Genomic DNA, 14,171 nt, shown 5'->3' on the forward strand with positions numbered 1-14,171 from the left:
TCGAAAAGAAGGCTGAATCTAACCTTATGTTGATTGACCACTGCCCATGTATGAGTGCCATTTGTTCAAGGACTCATCAGAATACCAAGGCCAAGGTGTGCTGCAGGTATCCGGCCCACAAAACCAATGGACGAGGCCCGAGGGCGGTCCCAAAGGCTACTGGGAGCGCGGGCCATTTGACTGTTTCTACGTCATCTATTCCACATGCTATTTCAAGGCTCCGAAAATGTATAAACACTCTTGAGAAGAATTTACTTTTAAACTGTATGACCTATATCTGCTCCTTGAATTGAAACAAGCCCATAATTTTCCTTTTTACTTATACTCTATGCAAATCAATAATCTATTTCGTTGCTACTGTATGCAATGAAATTATGGAGGTTTTACTCAACGCTGCGTACGGGTGCACTCGTGCATTTCATTTCGAGCGTCGACAAACTTGGACAGATGTACATGGGCGGAGGCGAACTTGGGCAAAAAAGAGAGATAATAATAAAGAAACAGGTTTCTTTCTTCACCATATACCGTGACTTTGTCACCTCCTATATATATGTATATATAGTATTACTAATGTCTATAGAACTTGTTTAGATTATCTATAAATTTAAACAATACTTTTTCAGTATTTATAGATGATGTTATGGGTCAAATTTTTCACTTATTTAAAGATCAGCCAGGTGATCTCATATTATATTACTAATGTCTATAGAACTTGTTTAGATTATCTATAAATTTAAACAATACGTTTTCAGTATTTATAGATGATGTTATGGGTCAAATTTTTCACTGATTTAAAGATGAGCCAGATGATCTCGTATTATATATACTTCTAGTTGTTATAAGATTTATAGAACCAAATAATGAAGAAATGCCAGCTAAATGTAAACTAAAAATAGCTAAATCAACATCACCTTTTTTGGTAAATGATTTAACATTTTTCAGATATTTAAAAATATGTATATAGAATTATCTATAATCTATTTTCCATTTTCCCTCGTCATTACTTACGGAATCTCGTTTGTTTTTTCAATAGTTACTAAGATATTTCAAATCACTACGTTTATATATATTACTTCAATAATATAGTAATAACCCTACACACCATACACTTCATACATTTTGCTGATAAAACCATGCATCATTCAAAAAAGGATACAGTTTGACTACACCAATCTCTACACCAATCGAACATCTCATTCTATTACATAATATATACCATCTCTCGAACCAGAAGCAGCATATTTCATAGGTAGTTATTACATTTCACAGGTAAATCGAAAAGGAGATGTTGGCTCTTCATAAGAACGTTATTGTACGAAAAGGACATGGAGACAAGAAGACGTGGTGGCATTGTGGAACGTAAGACAACACTTGTATATGTTACCACGGATCGGCTAACAACTCCCTTAGTCATAAGAAGCGAAAACACGCGAAAGCGACGCACAAATCATGCAAGAGGACAAAAGTAGCGGATGCTTCGTCCGATCCACACTTTCTTCCTGTCAACGCGGCCAAATTGACTCAAAGATTGATTGGATTGACTGACGAACAAACGAAGATCTTGGAAGAAGAGTTGAATCGAACTGATGAAGATCCCTTGCTTGTCATTCGACCGAACACGGATTTTCCTGCGGGCAACATCGATCCCAACGAGGTGTTTGATGCGATCGCAACGTACGCGATGAGAGATGATACTCGGCGCGATTTTGGAGATGGTTGCCATCGATGGATTTTTCATTTCAATCATTATCAAGACATTGGCCTCTGTAAACATGAGATGGAACGGCTTTTTCCAAGAGCATTTGCAGATTTTCCTCATACTATTGATATTTTTATGGCGTGGCATCCAGACGCGGCCTAAACTTTTAGTTGAGGTGACAAAGTCACGGTATATGGTGAAGAAAGAAACCTGTTTCTTTATTGTAGCGTCAGTTGAAAATGGAAATGGTGCGCCAATAATTCTCACGCAGAATTTCTCACGCACAATCGGCGCAATACAAACTTCAAAATACTTGTCCAGAACGATTTCATTGGTGTGTTTCAGACGTTTTCTATCACTCGCTCCTCGACGCTTTCCAACACATGCCAGCAGCATTCTGCAAGATGGTCCAAAGAGTTGATGAACTGATTGATGTTGAAAAGTGGGCACTGAACCTCGCTGCTGCTTCTGCCAGATAGAGCAAGGGGTCCTCACGATAAAGCTGTAGGATCCATTCTCGTTTGGCTGTGTCGAACTTCCGGAACTTGGCGGACGATTCCAGCCTCTCAGTCGACCCATTATGAGTGTACTGCTTAATCCAACGCGATATGGTCGATGGTGCTTTGCCATACACATATGCCAAGTATGACTTAGACAAGCCCAACATGAAATGTCCATACAAGCAGTGTATCCTGGTGTCGGCGGACGCGTGGTTCTGGAGCACTATTCCTTGCAACATGACGAATTGCACACTGCAGGTGCTGTAATTCGATTGGACGTGAGTTGGAGCGTGTTTTGTACAATTTGCAGGAAATTTCGATTTTAGGCTGAATCTACAATATTATTATCTCTCTTTTTTGCCCAAGTTCGCCTCCGCCCTTGTACATCTGTCCAAGTTTGTCGACGCTCGAAATGAAATGCCGTGACGTGCGTTAGCTCCTTGCTTGTGTAAACTGGAACCCCAGCTTCTCCGCGACGTACTTGTTCAAGAATGCAGTTGCGCGCAGTTGAAGTTTGCACCATCTAAACGAAATGCGCAGGCTGCTTGTGGCAAACGTAGCACTACAATGGACACCCACGCGCTGTTGCTACCATTTCCGGGCTCCTCGAACCATGGTCTTGAACACGCTCCAACTCAGACGCCATGGATGACTGCGAGCGTGGTGGAGACCCTACAACCTCTTGACTAGGAAAGTCCTTGCTCATGGAGGCAGCCCCAATGCATGGCGCGAACCCACTTGCGTATGAGAGAATGACTTGTTGACTTAAATATGGGTATGGCTATAAAATATCTCGTCTACATGGCGATAGGCTTGGCGTTGGCAGCGTCGTCGGGGACAACTCGCATTGCGTACATGCCGGAGCTGCCGCCGATGATGTTGGACTCGTCGACGCGCAAGATCGTGCCACCGTAGCGACCGTCGATCGCCCAGCAGTTGACTTGAACGTACTTTTCTTCGTACTTGGGGAGGAGCGCGAGCTCTTGGAACAAAATGTTATCCTTATCCCACGCGCCGCCAGTCGCGCTGATGAGCTCATGGCGGTCGTTGTAGATGGATACGTTGGCGCCCGTGCGGCCCATGACTGGCTTGGCGCAGTACCCATTGGGAAACAACGTCGACACGTCGACCTCGTCAAATGTCGAGGCCAGTAGATACGGGTGGGCCGGGTACAGCTTGGTCAGGACGGGCAAAATCGCCTTGGAACTGGGCAGGAGCGTCCACAGCGGTTCAAACACACGCATGGAATCGTTGAGGAGAATATCCATGACTTGCACACGGGGGTGAGACCCCGACGACACGGCGCGACCATCGTCCAGCTTCACTTTGGAGGGTGCAGACGTGGCGTCGGCTGTAGGCGACAGCGGGCGCTTCAGCGACAAGGTCCCTGGTGTTGGCCCTGCGTCGGGGGCGGCGGCCTTGTACTGCTTGAGCACTGTTTCCCACGACCACGTCTTCCACACATTTCGAATCGCGGTGCCGTTCGCGTCGCGGAAATCTTGTCCGTCAAACGTAATGGAATCGATGCCGACGATCAAGTGGCACGTAATGCCAGCGGCCTCGGCTGCAGCTTGCATGTACAAAGAGTGATATCTCTCTTCGAGATCGTCGTCGCAGAGCAAATGGAGGTCACCCACGACCTTCTTCGATGTCCAGGCGGCGACTAGTTGTGTGAACAACGTGTCGCTGTTGCTGCGACCACCGAGACCGACGGTGGCGGCCCACTTGTCCTGACTGTGGCCGCACTCAAACAAGCACGAGGCCGAGTCAGCATTGTACTCGTACGTTTTGATGCCGGTGGGAGTGAGAGCAAAGTCAAATCGTGCCGACACAACGTCGTCGGCGCGAGTTGCCCACGACTGTCGGATCTTGGGCCAGAGCGACGCAGGGAAGTGGAACAGCGGCGCCAAATCGGCTTCGTGGTCGAGCACGTACTGCGCTGCGTGCATGAACATTTGATGGAGTTCGTTCGTAGCGTGCTCTAGCCCCGCTTGGCCAGACTCGGTGAGCGTGTAGTAGGCCGAATTCGGGCCGCGGGCTACCTTTGTTGTGCCCATCTGCTCCTGGAACACAGCGACGTACGGGAGCGATGCATCGAGGTAGTCGACGTTGGCAACTGAAGGAGGAATTGCAATCGAATGCATGCGGAGGTCCGATGACGTGGCGTTGGGCAAAGCGCGTGTCTTGGTGAACTCAGACGAAGACGTCAACGCGCAGCACACGCTATCAATAGACGTCGGCGATGGGCAGCACGCGGCGGCAGTGCCATCGACGGCTGGCGAACAAGGGCACGTGGTCAAGGCGGCGGCCGATGACGACGTGGCCTGCTTACGTATCGACGACGATAAGGTGGCAAGCATCATAAAACGTGGCTGAGAAAGGGAAAGCTCGGAAGGGTGAAAAGGAAAATGATGGCCGCCGTGGCCCACGGCACCGACGCACATCTGTGTCTCGCATCAGACGTCTGGTTTGCCCCGACGTTGTTTCGCACGAAAAGTTGTATTTTATTTGAAATTCCAGTGAATTCCAGACAATGGCAGACCAAATTCACTTGAAGTTTGTAAGTGGAGAAGAAACAGTGGAATACGACAACTTACGACACACTGGCCACACTCGTGTTCCCACCGACGACGGATCCGTCATGTTGCAGCGAGTTCGAGCGATCCAGTCGCGCCCAGCGTGGAGCAAGTCGCAAGATGCGTGGACGGGCACCCCATGCTCGCACCAAACTCCATGTCGGACAGTTTGAGTTTGTCCCGCCCGACACTCTTGCGTCCAAGGTTTGCCCCAACCATGGCCGTTGGTGGGTTGAAATGCGCGATCTGATTGGTCACGGAAAGATTCGGTTGCCACGATTACGCGATCAACGCGTTGTGGATGCGATCTGAAATAGCCAATCCGAAGCGTCGATTGAAAGTCAGCCACAATTATAGCCAATCATATGAAAGGAATGCGTGTATGCATTGATCCAACTAGAGCCGTGATCGTACGGCTTGCGCCAATACAACTGGCGCGGGGGCGATGCGAGGAGCCACCCATGACGATGGACATGGGTCGTGTGTGCTGTGGTGGCCTTCGACATAAGAACGAATAATAGATCGTGGCAGATCGATGCTGGCTAAACCATTGCCGTGTTGGCCTGGCCCTTGTGCACCGAAAGTTTGATGTTGCGGTAATTCGGAGTGGGAGGGGCAAATGCGAATCGCGTTGGATACCCAGCGCATGGAACATGCCTGCGTCGTGTACAGTAGCGCTGCGTAGGGGGCGCGAAACACGCACATCGTACGGGCACAAGCAACATTTGAAAGGTGTGCATCGAGATACCCCGTTCGCGAAGCGACACAGAGCATGGCGACGACTGCTTCCTGAACTTGAACGCAAGATCGAAACTGTTCGAGCATCCCCTCCAAACGCATTCGCGTGGTGGTTTGAAAGAGTATTCAGCGAAGACTCGTGCGACGGGTGGGGTGGGATCGTGGTCGGGCCATCCGTAGAAATCTCAAGCATGTAAAGCGGAGTGAATTGAACCAGAGGTAATGAACTTGAGGTTGGGGGGCGATTTTGGATCCAGCATGTTGCAATGACGCAGATACTGAAAGCACTTTGGCGCAGAGGAGGCTGATTGGGCCCATAACCCAAACGTCCTTGGATCGAAACCAAGACGTGCTAGTGCTTTTACAAGTTCTTGCAAGCACCGTTTTGGTTGCCACCTCATCTCAAGAACTTTACTACACCCCGCCGTCTGGGCCCATCAAATCGACTGTGAATGCAGGCGACCTCCTTCCCAATGTTGTCGCAGAGACTGCCTTGGACGCAGATCCCGTCGCTGTGTCAAATATCGTGCATGTAAAATTACCGACTCTTTCACGCTGGCGCGAACACCTTAGTGTGGAACGATCGTCAGGTCACCTTCTAGGCCGAGACAGTAAGCTGTCGAGCTCAAGCCCGCAAACGCTTCACCCCAGCTTGATCGTCGTCGCGCTTGTAGCAATGTAACTTCGCGTTCATGAACCTGGTTTCTCCATCGGACGCATGCACAACCAGATCGTTGACATGGGGTTTCGGGGGTTCGGTGGGAGCGTTACAACGATTTATCCGGTCGTTTTATCCGGCATTGGCAAGAAGATCAGCCCCCCATATTGGTTTGACGGCCCGACCATGAGCGTGTTCAACCTGACGGACAGCATCACGTGTCATGCATGGAACCAAGACCGCTCAAAGGTGGCCATCTGCCCCAACACAAATGAAATCTGGATCTATTCGAACTGCCACGCACCGGACGCGTCGCAGTGGCGCAAAGAAGCTGTCTTGACGGAGGTAGGTCGTACGCAGTTTTGAGATCCTTTCGAGTTGGCTGCATTGGTTTCGTGCGTAGCACGATATGGTCGTGAGTGGGTTGGATTGGTCCCCCGTACACGATATGCTTGTGTCGTGCTCGCACGACCGATCTGCGTTCGTATGGAAGTACGAGCCTAGTGAACGCAAGTGGAAACCGTCCCTTGTGGTGCTTCGCATCACCCGCGCCGCTATGACGGTCAAGTGGAGTCCCGATGGTACGTCCATCGCGTCATGCATTGACACGCTGTCCGTCGCCCATAACCCACTGTAGGTAAGAAGTTTGCTGTCGGAAGCAGCGCGAAGTGTGTGTCGGTCTGCTATTATGTGCAGGCCGACAACTGGTGGATCAGTAAAGTGATCAAGAAGCACAAGTCCACGTATGCTCATCTTCACACTCACTCATCTCCATGCATGTTTCCTCACCGTACGATAGTGTCGTTGACGTGGACTGGCATCCCAACTCGCAACTCCTGTTGACTGCGTCCACGGATATGCAATGCCGAGTCTTTGCCGCGTACATTTCGGACGTCGATGGTTCGCCGGACGCCGGTCCGTTCGCAGCTATGGCGCCGTTTGGAGAAGTCATGGCGGAATTTGACAACGCCAATGCGTGGGTGAACGCCGCGGTGTGGTCACCATCGGGCACTCGCTTGGCATTTGCCGGCCATGGATCGTCGATTCACTTTGTTCAATTCGGACGACCCGGCGAAGCGCCCAAGCTGCAGGTGGAGTGTTCAAGTGCTTGTGGCCTGTCAGTGTGCCGACAGTGTTTGTCACTGTCAGTCTTGTGCTTTTTGAACGCATATGGCTTTGCCGGCATGCCGAGTCTTGATGAATGTATTTGCTTTGGTCCCCATGGCCATCTCGATGTAGAAACTCTACACGGTGGAGTGGTTTCATCCGTGTTTGGCTGATGTTGAATGATGCCGCCGGTGTTCTTGTTGAATCGGTTTGCCTGGCATGATTGTCCTGTTTACATCGATGGTCGTCGCGCGTAGACTATTCGCTTCTCGCATCTGCCGTTGACCCGATTGCTGTTCCTATCGAACGATGCGGTCGTCGGGTGTGGCCATGACTTCAACCTGCTCCTCTTCACGACGTCGGCACAAGGCTTTTGGTCGTTCTCCGAGCTACTGGACAAGAAGAGCTCGGCCGGCACGGCCGCCAAGGCAGACAACAGCGAGTTTAACAACGGTACGAAAAAAGATTCATCATCCGTTGGCAACAAACTCAACGAGAGTGGCGATGTGGCAGTGCGCAAACTCTGGGACAGCAAAGTGAACCGCGGTCAGTCGGCGGAGGCAACTTCGGGCGACAAGGGAGCACTTTGGACGTACGTACTTACTCGACGATTCGGCCGCGATTCGAGATTTTTTATCGTGCGACCACAGGAAACACGAGAACACGATCACGAGCATCCAAGTGTTGAAAGCGTCTCCGAACGGACACGTGACTGAGTTTTCGACGTCCGGGCTGGACGGCCGCGTTGTCACGTGGAAACTCAACAGCTTGAACTTGGACATGGCCAAGTTGCGCCTCTAAGTGGATTAAAACGCCCGACGCTCACCTCAGCGAGTAACATGCGAAGCCAACCATGGTAGTCGTTTGTACTCTGTGGTATTTGCGTGGAACCAAGCCAGCCACTCTTGCTCGATGTGCAGTCGCTTTCCCACATGTACGCCCCCACGCCATTGTCATGGTCGTGTCGTGATGTGCTTGGAGTTGCACACATGTGGGAGCTTGGCGCCATGTGGGCTGCCACGTCATCAACTAGGGTTTTGTATTGAAATGACGGCAGAGCCACCCATGGTGTCGCAATGGGGCAAATTCGGGAACGTTTGGCCCGATCGGTCGCCTTTTGTGAATTTCACCACCTTTTGTGACCGTGACTTGGCGGTTCTATAGTGGTCAGAGCTATTGGGATAACTCCCACTCTATTTGGCCCATCTATGTTGTGTGATTTTCGAACTGTGTGGGAGATTCGCTGCCATGGACGCACTTGGAGCAACCCCTGCAGCCGCTCCCTCGGTCGGTCCATCGCTCGTCTTCCTCACATATGGAGTCACGGGGATGAGCTTGGTCGTGTTTGCCGTCGTATTTTGGTTGACGCATGTTGTGTCCCTCCGCCACGTGACGATCTACAAGGGATACACCACCGTGGAACGTGCGAATTGGTGCTCGAGGTACGTCGTCGTCCGTGTACGATCTTCGTTCTACATCAAGGCTGCATCCATAGAGTCGGGTCGACAATGCATGCCGCAGTGATCTGCATCGGAATCGTGTACAGCTTGACGCAGCAGACATGGGACTCGTCACTCCGCCCACTGCACTCTGTTGACCTCGCGCGCGCGTTCTTCTCATGGTGTACGTGACTCGAGACAATGTCCTAGTGGTGTGTCCTTCTTCTCACATGGTGGCAACCATAGCAATCGCATACTTTCTTTATGACCTGGTCGTCGTTGCATATTGGCAGATTCCGCTGTGGAAAGTGTTCACGGCCCATCACATCGTCGCCATGTCAGTTGTTCCAGTGCTTTAGAGAGTTTGCCTCATCTGCGCTGTAGGATTCCTTTTGTGATCTATAACTTTTCTGGGAGTTGCCTTGCCGACACCTACCTCTTGAGCATATACTTGCTCGTGGAAATCTGCGTCGTCCCGATGAACGTCGCTACGTTTCTCGAAGACCTCGGGTATGCCCACACTCATGTGCACATGGGTATGTCGTTTGCGTCGTATGGGTTGTGGATCGTGGCGCGCGGGATCCTGCCGCTCTACGCGCTGTACATCCTCTGGGCGGTCATGATCCCTTCCTTGACGCTGCATGACACGACCGACTGGGTGTGTGCTATGCCTGCGATCGTGTGCGGCCACGTCATATCTGGCTTTTGTGTCGGGTGTCTTATCTGGATCATCACACCGGCCTTCTTTGCCACGCTCAAGGCGAAGGAATCGTCGTCGTCCACTCAAGTGAGAGTGACAGAGTCGACGCGATATGGCACCATCAACCCCGTGTAGGTTGAAGCCACGTCAGATAAACAGAGCGACGTCGCCAAGCACACAGCTGACATCTCGTCGATCGCAGTCGTGTAATGAAAGCTTTCCGTAGACATTTCTTCCACGTGCCACAAGCAACAGCGCGGGATGATAGTCGGTGGCAACGACCGCCTCTTGTGGCATCGTTGTAGTTGCGGGCCGGAGATGGACAACAATGTGGCAGCGAGAGGGCCGTGACGGCTTAGCGGCATTGCCATGTGCTCTTCCATGAGTTCGCTGTCGAGGGGTACTTATTTGTCCAACACTTACAGCACATATCATCGTCGGAACTACTAGTAGTACTAGTAGTAACCACGACATTTGAACCGTGTGAGTTTTCGAGGCACACTCGACCACGCGACGAATTGTCCTGACACCGACGAGAAAGCGATCCACTCCTATCTTGGGCAATTAATCCGTATGCCCGGATTTGGTCGAGGACTGGATGCAGCTTTTTCGAGGAGCTGCCATGATCAGCGTGTTTTTCGCACACTTGCATCTGCATACTCTACCTCAAACCGTCCTTTCCCGAAGCTCACACGCAGGTGCCGATCTCGACCGTTTGCTGGACATGAACGTGCTAGGCGTTGCCACGTCGGTCACTGGCGCCGGGACCCTCGGCTCCGTGGTCCTCCCCACAATCGGCCGCCGTCGTCACCGCCACCTGGATGCGCCAGCAATTTGACACGGCCTGTGGCAGCAGTCCCCTGTTCTGATTGGCCAATCGATGGGTGTCCCGGCTTCTGATTGGTGGAAAGGCCTCCTCGCTGATTGGTTGAACTTTCTCGCATGTGATTGGCGGTTCCGTTGGGTTCAAAGCACAGCGACGACACGATGTCATTTGGCATTCCTACCGTCACCGCGATGACGATGGTGACATGCTTTCAAGGGCAAAACATTCTGTGGCTGCTGCGCCGACTCAAGTTCTACGTGATCATCAACAGCTTCATCTGCGCCGTCACCGCGATTGCCCTGCTCCTTCAGACATGCATCCCGCACCCCGTCGTCGGGTACTACGTTGGCATTGTGTTTCGCGTCGCGTGCATGCTCGGCTGGTTCGAATGGATTTCGACGTTCAAAGACAAGATCTACGGCGCTAAACGGATAGTCCTGACGCGGCCGCAACAGGTCTCGATTCTGTGCCACATTCTCCTCGTCGTCGTGCCGACCGAAATGGTCACGCTGTGGGTCGGGACATCGACCGCCTTGGACACCCCCATGTACACGAGCGTCCTGGAAGAGTTTGTGTACTTCATCCCGAAATCGCTCATCCTCGAGGTCGTGTTTGACTTTTTTCATTTTGCCATGCACTACACATGCCACCAATTTCCGCTCCTGTACAAAATGGTCCACAAACAGCACCATTTGCACCTCCACCCGTCCCCACTGAGCACGTACGAAGAAGCACCGATCGATCTCATCCTGACCAACGTCGTGCCCATGGCGATTGCATTTGCAGTCGGACCGTCCTTGTCGCTCCATCAGTTGCATCTTCTCCTTGCGTACAAGACGTACGTCGAAGTGGCTGGCCACTCGGGCCTCGACATCAAAGGCATGTCCTTCCCCCAAATGCCTCTCGTCCAGTGCCTCAACATTTGCATTCGCGTTCACGACCACGACTTGCATCACACGCATCCCAGCGTCAACTTTGCTAAGCGATTCAGTCTCTGGGACCGCCTCTTCCGCACGTACAAAGCGTCGACCATGTAATATTCGGAGCTCACCCTTCGACCTAACAGTGCTACAAACACCGTCTATATCATGTGGAATTGTTCGAGCACGTTGGAGCAGATGCCTCCAACACGGTTAGTTCAACATGCCCCACTCGCAGCAGCGGAAGTGATCGAATACTACAGCCGAGTGGTCGCACGATCCAAGTCGTGGCCGTAGTGTGGTCAAGAACCCCTAGATGCAAACGCATCACACATTTCTCTTCTCCACGCCCTCTTTCGCAGGCCGTGCGGAGCGCTAACTCTCGAACTCTCTGTTCAACTCCGTCTTGGTGTGACACGAACGTGTCTAGAAGAATTCGACCGCCACATTCCGCGCCAAGGCGTGTTTGGTTTGGAGAGTGGTGCTTCCACACTAAGAGTTTCCGATTGACCGGATGAACCCGCGCGAGTGTTGGGACGCGTCGCTCCGAAGGGCTGTCCTCGGCAAATGCCACTGTGAGGAACGTTCATTGTCAATCGCATTGGGCACCCAGACAAATTTGCATGCCTTGCATCGTCTTATATTGGAATCGCGACGGTGCACTCGGGTTACAATTGTCATGCAAGAAAGAGGTCGCCGCCGAGAAAATGAGATCGAATGGCGTCGCGGTGTGCCGCGGTGGCGTCCACGCCGACCTTGCCAAACTCAAGCGACGTCATGCGCAGCCGCACGGCCTGGATAACATGCCACGAATGAGAAGAAAATCGTAGCCAGAGGTTGAAAAGCACACCGTGAGCTCTGTGATCGCTCTGGAAAACACACACCGCACTTCCCATTGCACGCGGAATCTATCGCCACGACGTGTGATCTTCAAGACCAGCCCAGAGTGAAACACACGGTGGCAAGGACGCGTCCGCCGGCTGCTCTGTTCGCATGTGCACCAACTGGCATGTCGACGGGCCCAGCACGACGTGAATCTGCCATCCATCGGGGGATCTCACGTCTTTGAGCAAAATCGACGGCGACGACGACGCGTGGATGCGGCACAGCCCCGCCAACACAACATTCTGGTTTGCATGGCGCATGAAGATTCAAAATGTCCAGATCGATAACGAGTGAACCTGATGGATGAGCTTGAGCAACGAGATGGTTGGAGACGACTCGCCGAGGACAATACCAATTGCCCGTGCGGCAGTCTCGCAGTCCGCGGTCGTGGAGAGAACCGCATCCAGCGCATAATTCTGACCAAGAACACAACATGACACAGCGGCAAAGATGAGGGAGTGCTTTACGATCCTGTCGCTGGGGGATATATGGGCTGCCACAGCCTACAGGATGTAAACGAGATGGTGGATGTGAGTGAGGCAACGATGTCGTTGCAGCTTGCTTTTGAGACAGCAATCATGGATGCAATGGGGTTGCTGCTCGTCGGGTCGATGTTGTCTATATGAGGCACGACGATGTCATCCACCAGAACGAACGACGCGCACCTCGACGGTCTTCACACACGGCGTGAGTGTACACGACACGTACACGTGAGATTAGCCGTCCAAAGTCCCGAAAGAAAGGCGTGTCATCCAGCGGCTTAGCCCACATCTGTGCAATCTCTGTAGCGCCAAGAATCCTTCCATGTGAAACTTGGCACCACCCACTTCATCCAAACCTTGCTCGAAATCCATCTCCGATGGTGCGAAGCAGCAAGAATGCAACGAAAATGGCCATGCTATGCTAAGCAGCAAAAAAACATCGAAAATATGGTAAAATTCGATTGGATTTTCGACATTTTAGACTCCATTGATGGTATTAAAAAGAACTGACCTTGACACAGGCAAACAAACTGGTCGAAACCTAAAGCAAGCGACCTCTCTTTGCAGGCCGTTCGTCGTCCTCGGCCCCGCTACCAAGCTCGTCGTCGCTCACTTCATCCTGGCTGCTCTCGCTGCTGCTGAATTCGCTCTGACTGCTCGCTGACCCTGCCTGCATTGACGATGCAGGAGCTGCTGCCTTCGTCTCATTGTCGTTGTGTACAGCAGCTTGCCTTGTCGACGAAGTTGTCGCGTGCTGTGCTGTCATGGCAGTAGCTTTCGACACGAACAATGCGTGGTTTTGCTTGTAGAGATCCGTCTGTAAAGATCAAGTGAGTGTACGAGACGCATAGCAGAGCGTACAATTTCAGGCATGAGGCCATCGTCTGGGTTCGGCTCAGCCATGAGCAGACGGATTGTTGTGAGGAGTGTTGAAAGGTTCACGGAAGGCATCCATGACCCCTACCGCATGGTATTGCGGTGGTGTGTGCATGGAGATTGAGTGAACTACCTTTGGTTGCATCTTCAGCGTGTCTAAGCATATTCGTCCAGCGTTGTCAATGTTTGGATGGAAGATTGGCGTGGTGAACTGGACCTTCGGAGGCTCAAAGGGGTACCTGGATAAGAATTGTTAGATGTCGACGGAAGGCCATTTCGACATACCGTTCAGGAATCAATATACTCAATAAGAATATGCCTTTCTCATACGGAGTTCCCTCGGGTCCTTGAATCTCTACCAACAAGGGAATCAATGACAAACACAACGTTGTCAAGGCAGTCATACTTACGAGCTTCAAGCTCATCCAGCTTATTGTCCTTGGGCCACGCACAGATTCCTATGAACACTCTATTTTGGTACAACTGCATATCAATGTACCGTCGAGCTTACCATGCGGTGGGTCATTCTCTAGCATCTCCATCTCCTTGCGCATTCGAGCTCGCATTGCCGCCATCGTGCTCGGCAAAATTTGAAAATTTCCTCCAAGCCGTTGTTCTAGCTCAGTTATCCGGATCCGGATTACATAATGGAAACATTCGCCAAGTCGCTCTGATGCAACCCCAGTGCATTCAAGCTCTGTCGACAAGGACGACCTTCGTCAAGTGCCCAAGCGCAGAGACCGAATGTGAAGTAATCGCATGGCG

General features: G+C 51.5%; 6 protein-coding genes across 9 annotated transcripts; 3 read left to right on the forward strand and 3 right to left on the reverse strand.

Annotated features, from left to right (window-relative positions):
• Positions 1 to 2,847: 2,847 nt before the first annotated feature.
• On the reverse strand, positions 2,848 to 4,630 carry H310_08648 (hypothetical protein). Its single transcript, XM_008874484.1, has one exon. It carries the CDS (start codon positions 4,560 to 4,562, stop codon positions 2,997 to 2,999), a length of 1,566 nt encoding a protein of 521 aa, XP_008872706.1. The 5' UTR covers positions 4,563 to 4,630; the 3' UTR covers positions 2,848 to 2,996.
• Positions 4,631 to 6,326: 1,696 nt separating this feature from the next.
• Positions 6,327 to 8,191, forward strand: H310_08649. Of its 2 annotated transcripts, XM_008874485.1 has the most exons (7): positions 6,327 to 6,516; positions 6,575 to 6,752; positions 6,809 to 6,914; positions 6,971 to 7,262; positions 7,536 to 7,731; positions 7,792 to 7,870; positions 7,929 to 8,191. In XM_008874485.1, exons 1-7 carry the CDS (start codon positions 6,358 to 6,360, stop codon positions 8,077 to 8,079), a joined length of 1,161 nt encoding a protein of 386 aa, XP_008872707.1. In that variant the 5' UTR covers positions 6,327 to 6,357; the 3' UTR covers positions 8,080 to 8,191. The 2 variants fall into 2 exon arrangements, with proteins under 2 accessions (XP_008872707.1, XP_008872708.1); XM_008874486.1 differs by having other exon boundaries at positions 6,971 to 7,731.
• A 308-nt stretch (positions 8,192 to 8,499) lies between these two features.
• On the forward strand, positions 8,500 to 9,646 carry H310_08650. 2 transcript variants are annotated; one of them, XM_008874487.1, is made up of 5 exons: positions 8,507 to 8,720; positions 8,774 to 8,901; positions 8,964 to 9,054; positions 9,102 to 9,504; positions 9,553 to 9,646. In XM_008874487.1, the coding sequence occupies exons 1-5, from the start codon at positions 8,527 to 8,529 to the stop codon at positions 9,625 to 9,627; spliced, it is 891 nt and encodes a 296-aa protein (XP_008872709.1). In that variant the 5' UTR covers positions 8,507 to 8,526; the 3' UTR covers positions 9,628 to 9,646. The 2 variants fall into 2 exon arrangements, with proteins under 2 accessions (XP_008872710.1, XP_008872709.1); XM_008874488.1 differs by having other exon boundaries at positions 8,500 to 8,720; positions 9,102 to 9,646.
• A 777-nt stretch (positions 9,647 to 10,423) lies between these two features.
• On the forward strand, positions 10,424 to 11,339 carry H310_08651 (hypothetical protein). Its single transcript, XM_008874489.1, has one exon. The coding sequence runs from the start codon at positions 10,435 to 10,437 to the stop codon at positions 11,278 to 11,280; it is 846 nt and encodes a 281-aa protein (XP_008872711.1). The 5' UTR covers positions 10,424 to 10,434; the 3' UTR covers positions 11,281 to 11,339.
• Positions 11,340 to 11,775: 436 nt separating this feature from the next.
• H310_08652 lies at positions 11,776 to 12,819 on the reverse strand (the record flags this gene model as incomplete). Of its 2 annotated transcripts, XM_008874491.1 has the most annotated exons (7): positions 11,776 to 11,957; positions 12,014 to 12,071; positions 12,121 to 12,290; positions 12,345 to 12,464; positions 12,516 to 12,551; positions 12,611 to 12,666; positions 12,714 to 12,819. In XM_008874491.1, 7 exons carry the CDS (start codon positions 12,817 to 12,819, stop codon positions 11,841 to 11,843), a joined length of 663 nt encoding a protein of 220 aa, XP_008872713.1. In that variant the 3' UTR covers positions 11,776 to 11,840. The 2 variants fall into 2 exon arrangements, with proteins under 2 accessions (XP_008872713.1, XP_008872712.1); XM_008874490.1 differs by having other exon boundaries at positions 12,345 to 12,551.
• A 163-nt stretch (positions 12,820 to 12,982) lies between these two features.
• On the reverse strand, positions 12,983 to 13,989 carry H310_08653 (hypothetical protein). The gene is made up of 6 exons (XM_008874492.1): positions 13,918 to 13,989; positions 13,817 to 13,864; positions 13,692 to 13,761; positions 13,540 to 13,645; positions 13,392 to 13,490; positions 12,983 to 13,347 (listed from the first exon to the last, which is right to left on the reverse strand). The coding sequence occupies exons 1-6, from the start codon at positions 13,979 to 13,981 to the stop codon at positions 13,072 to 13,074; spliced, it is 663 nt and encodes a 220-aa protein (XP_008872714.1). The 5' UTR covers positions 13,982 to 13,989; the 3' UTR covers positions 12,983 to 13,071.
• Positions 13,990 to 14,171: the final 182 nt, after the last annotated feature.

Source organism: Aphanomyces invadans (assembly GCF_000520115.1).
Source record: "Aphanomyces invadans strain NJM9701 unplaced genomic scaffold supercont1.18, whole genome shotgun sequence".
Taxonomy (NCBI): Eukaryota; Oomycota; class Saprolegniomycetes; order Saprolegniales; family Verrucalvaceae; genus Aphanomyces; species Aphanomyces invadans.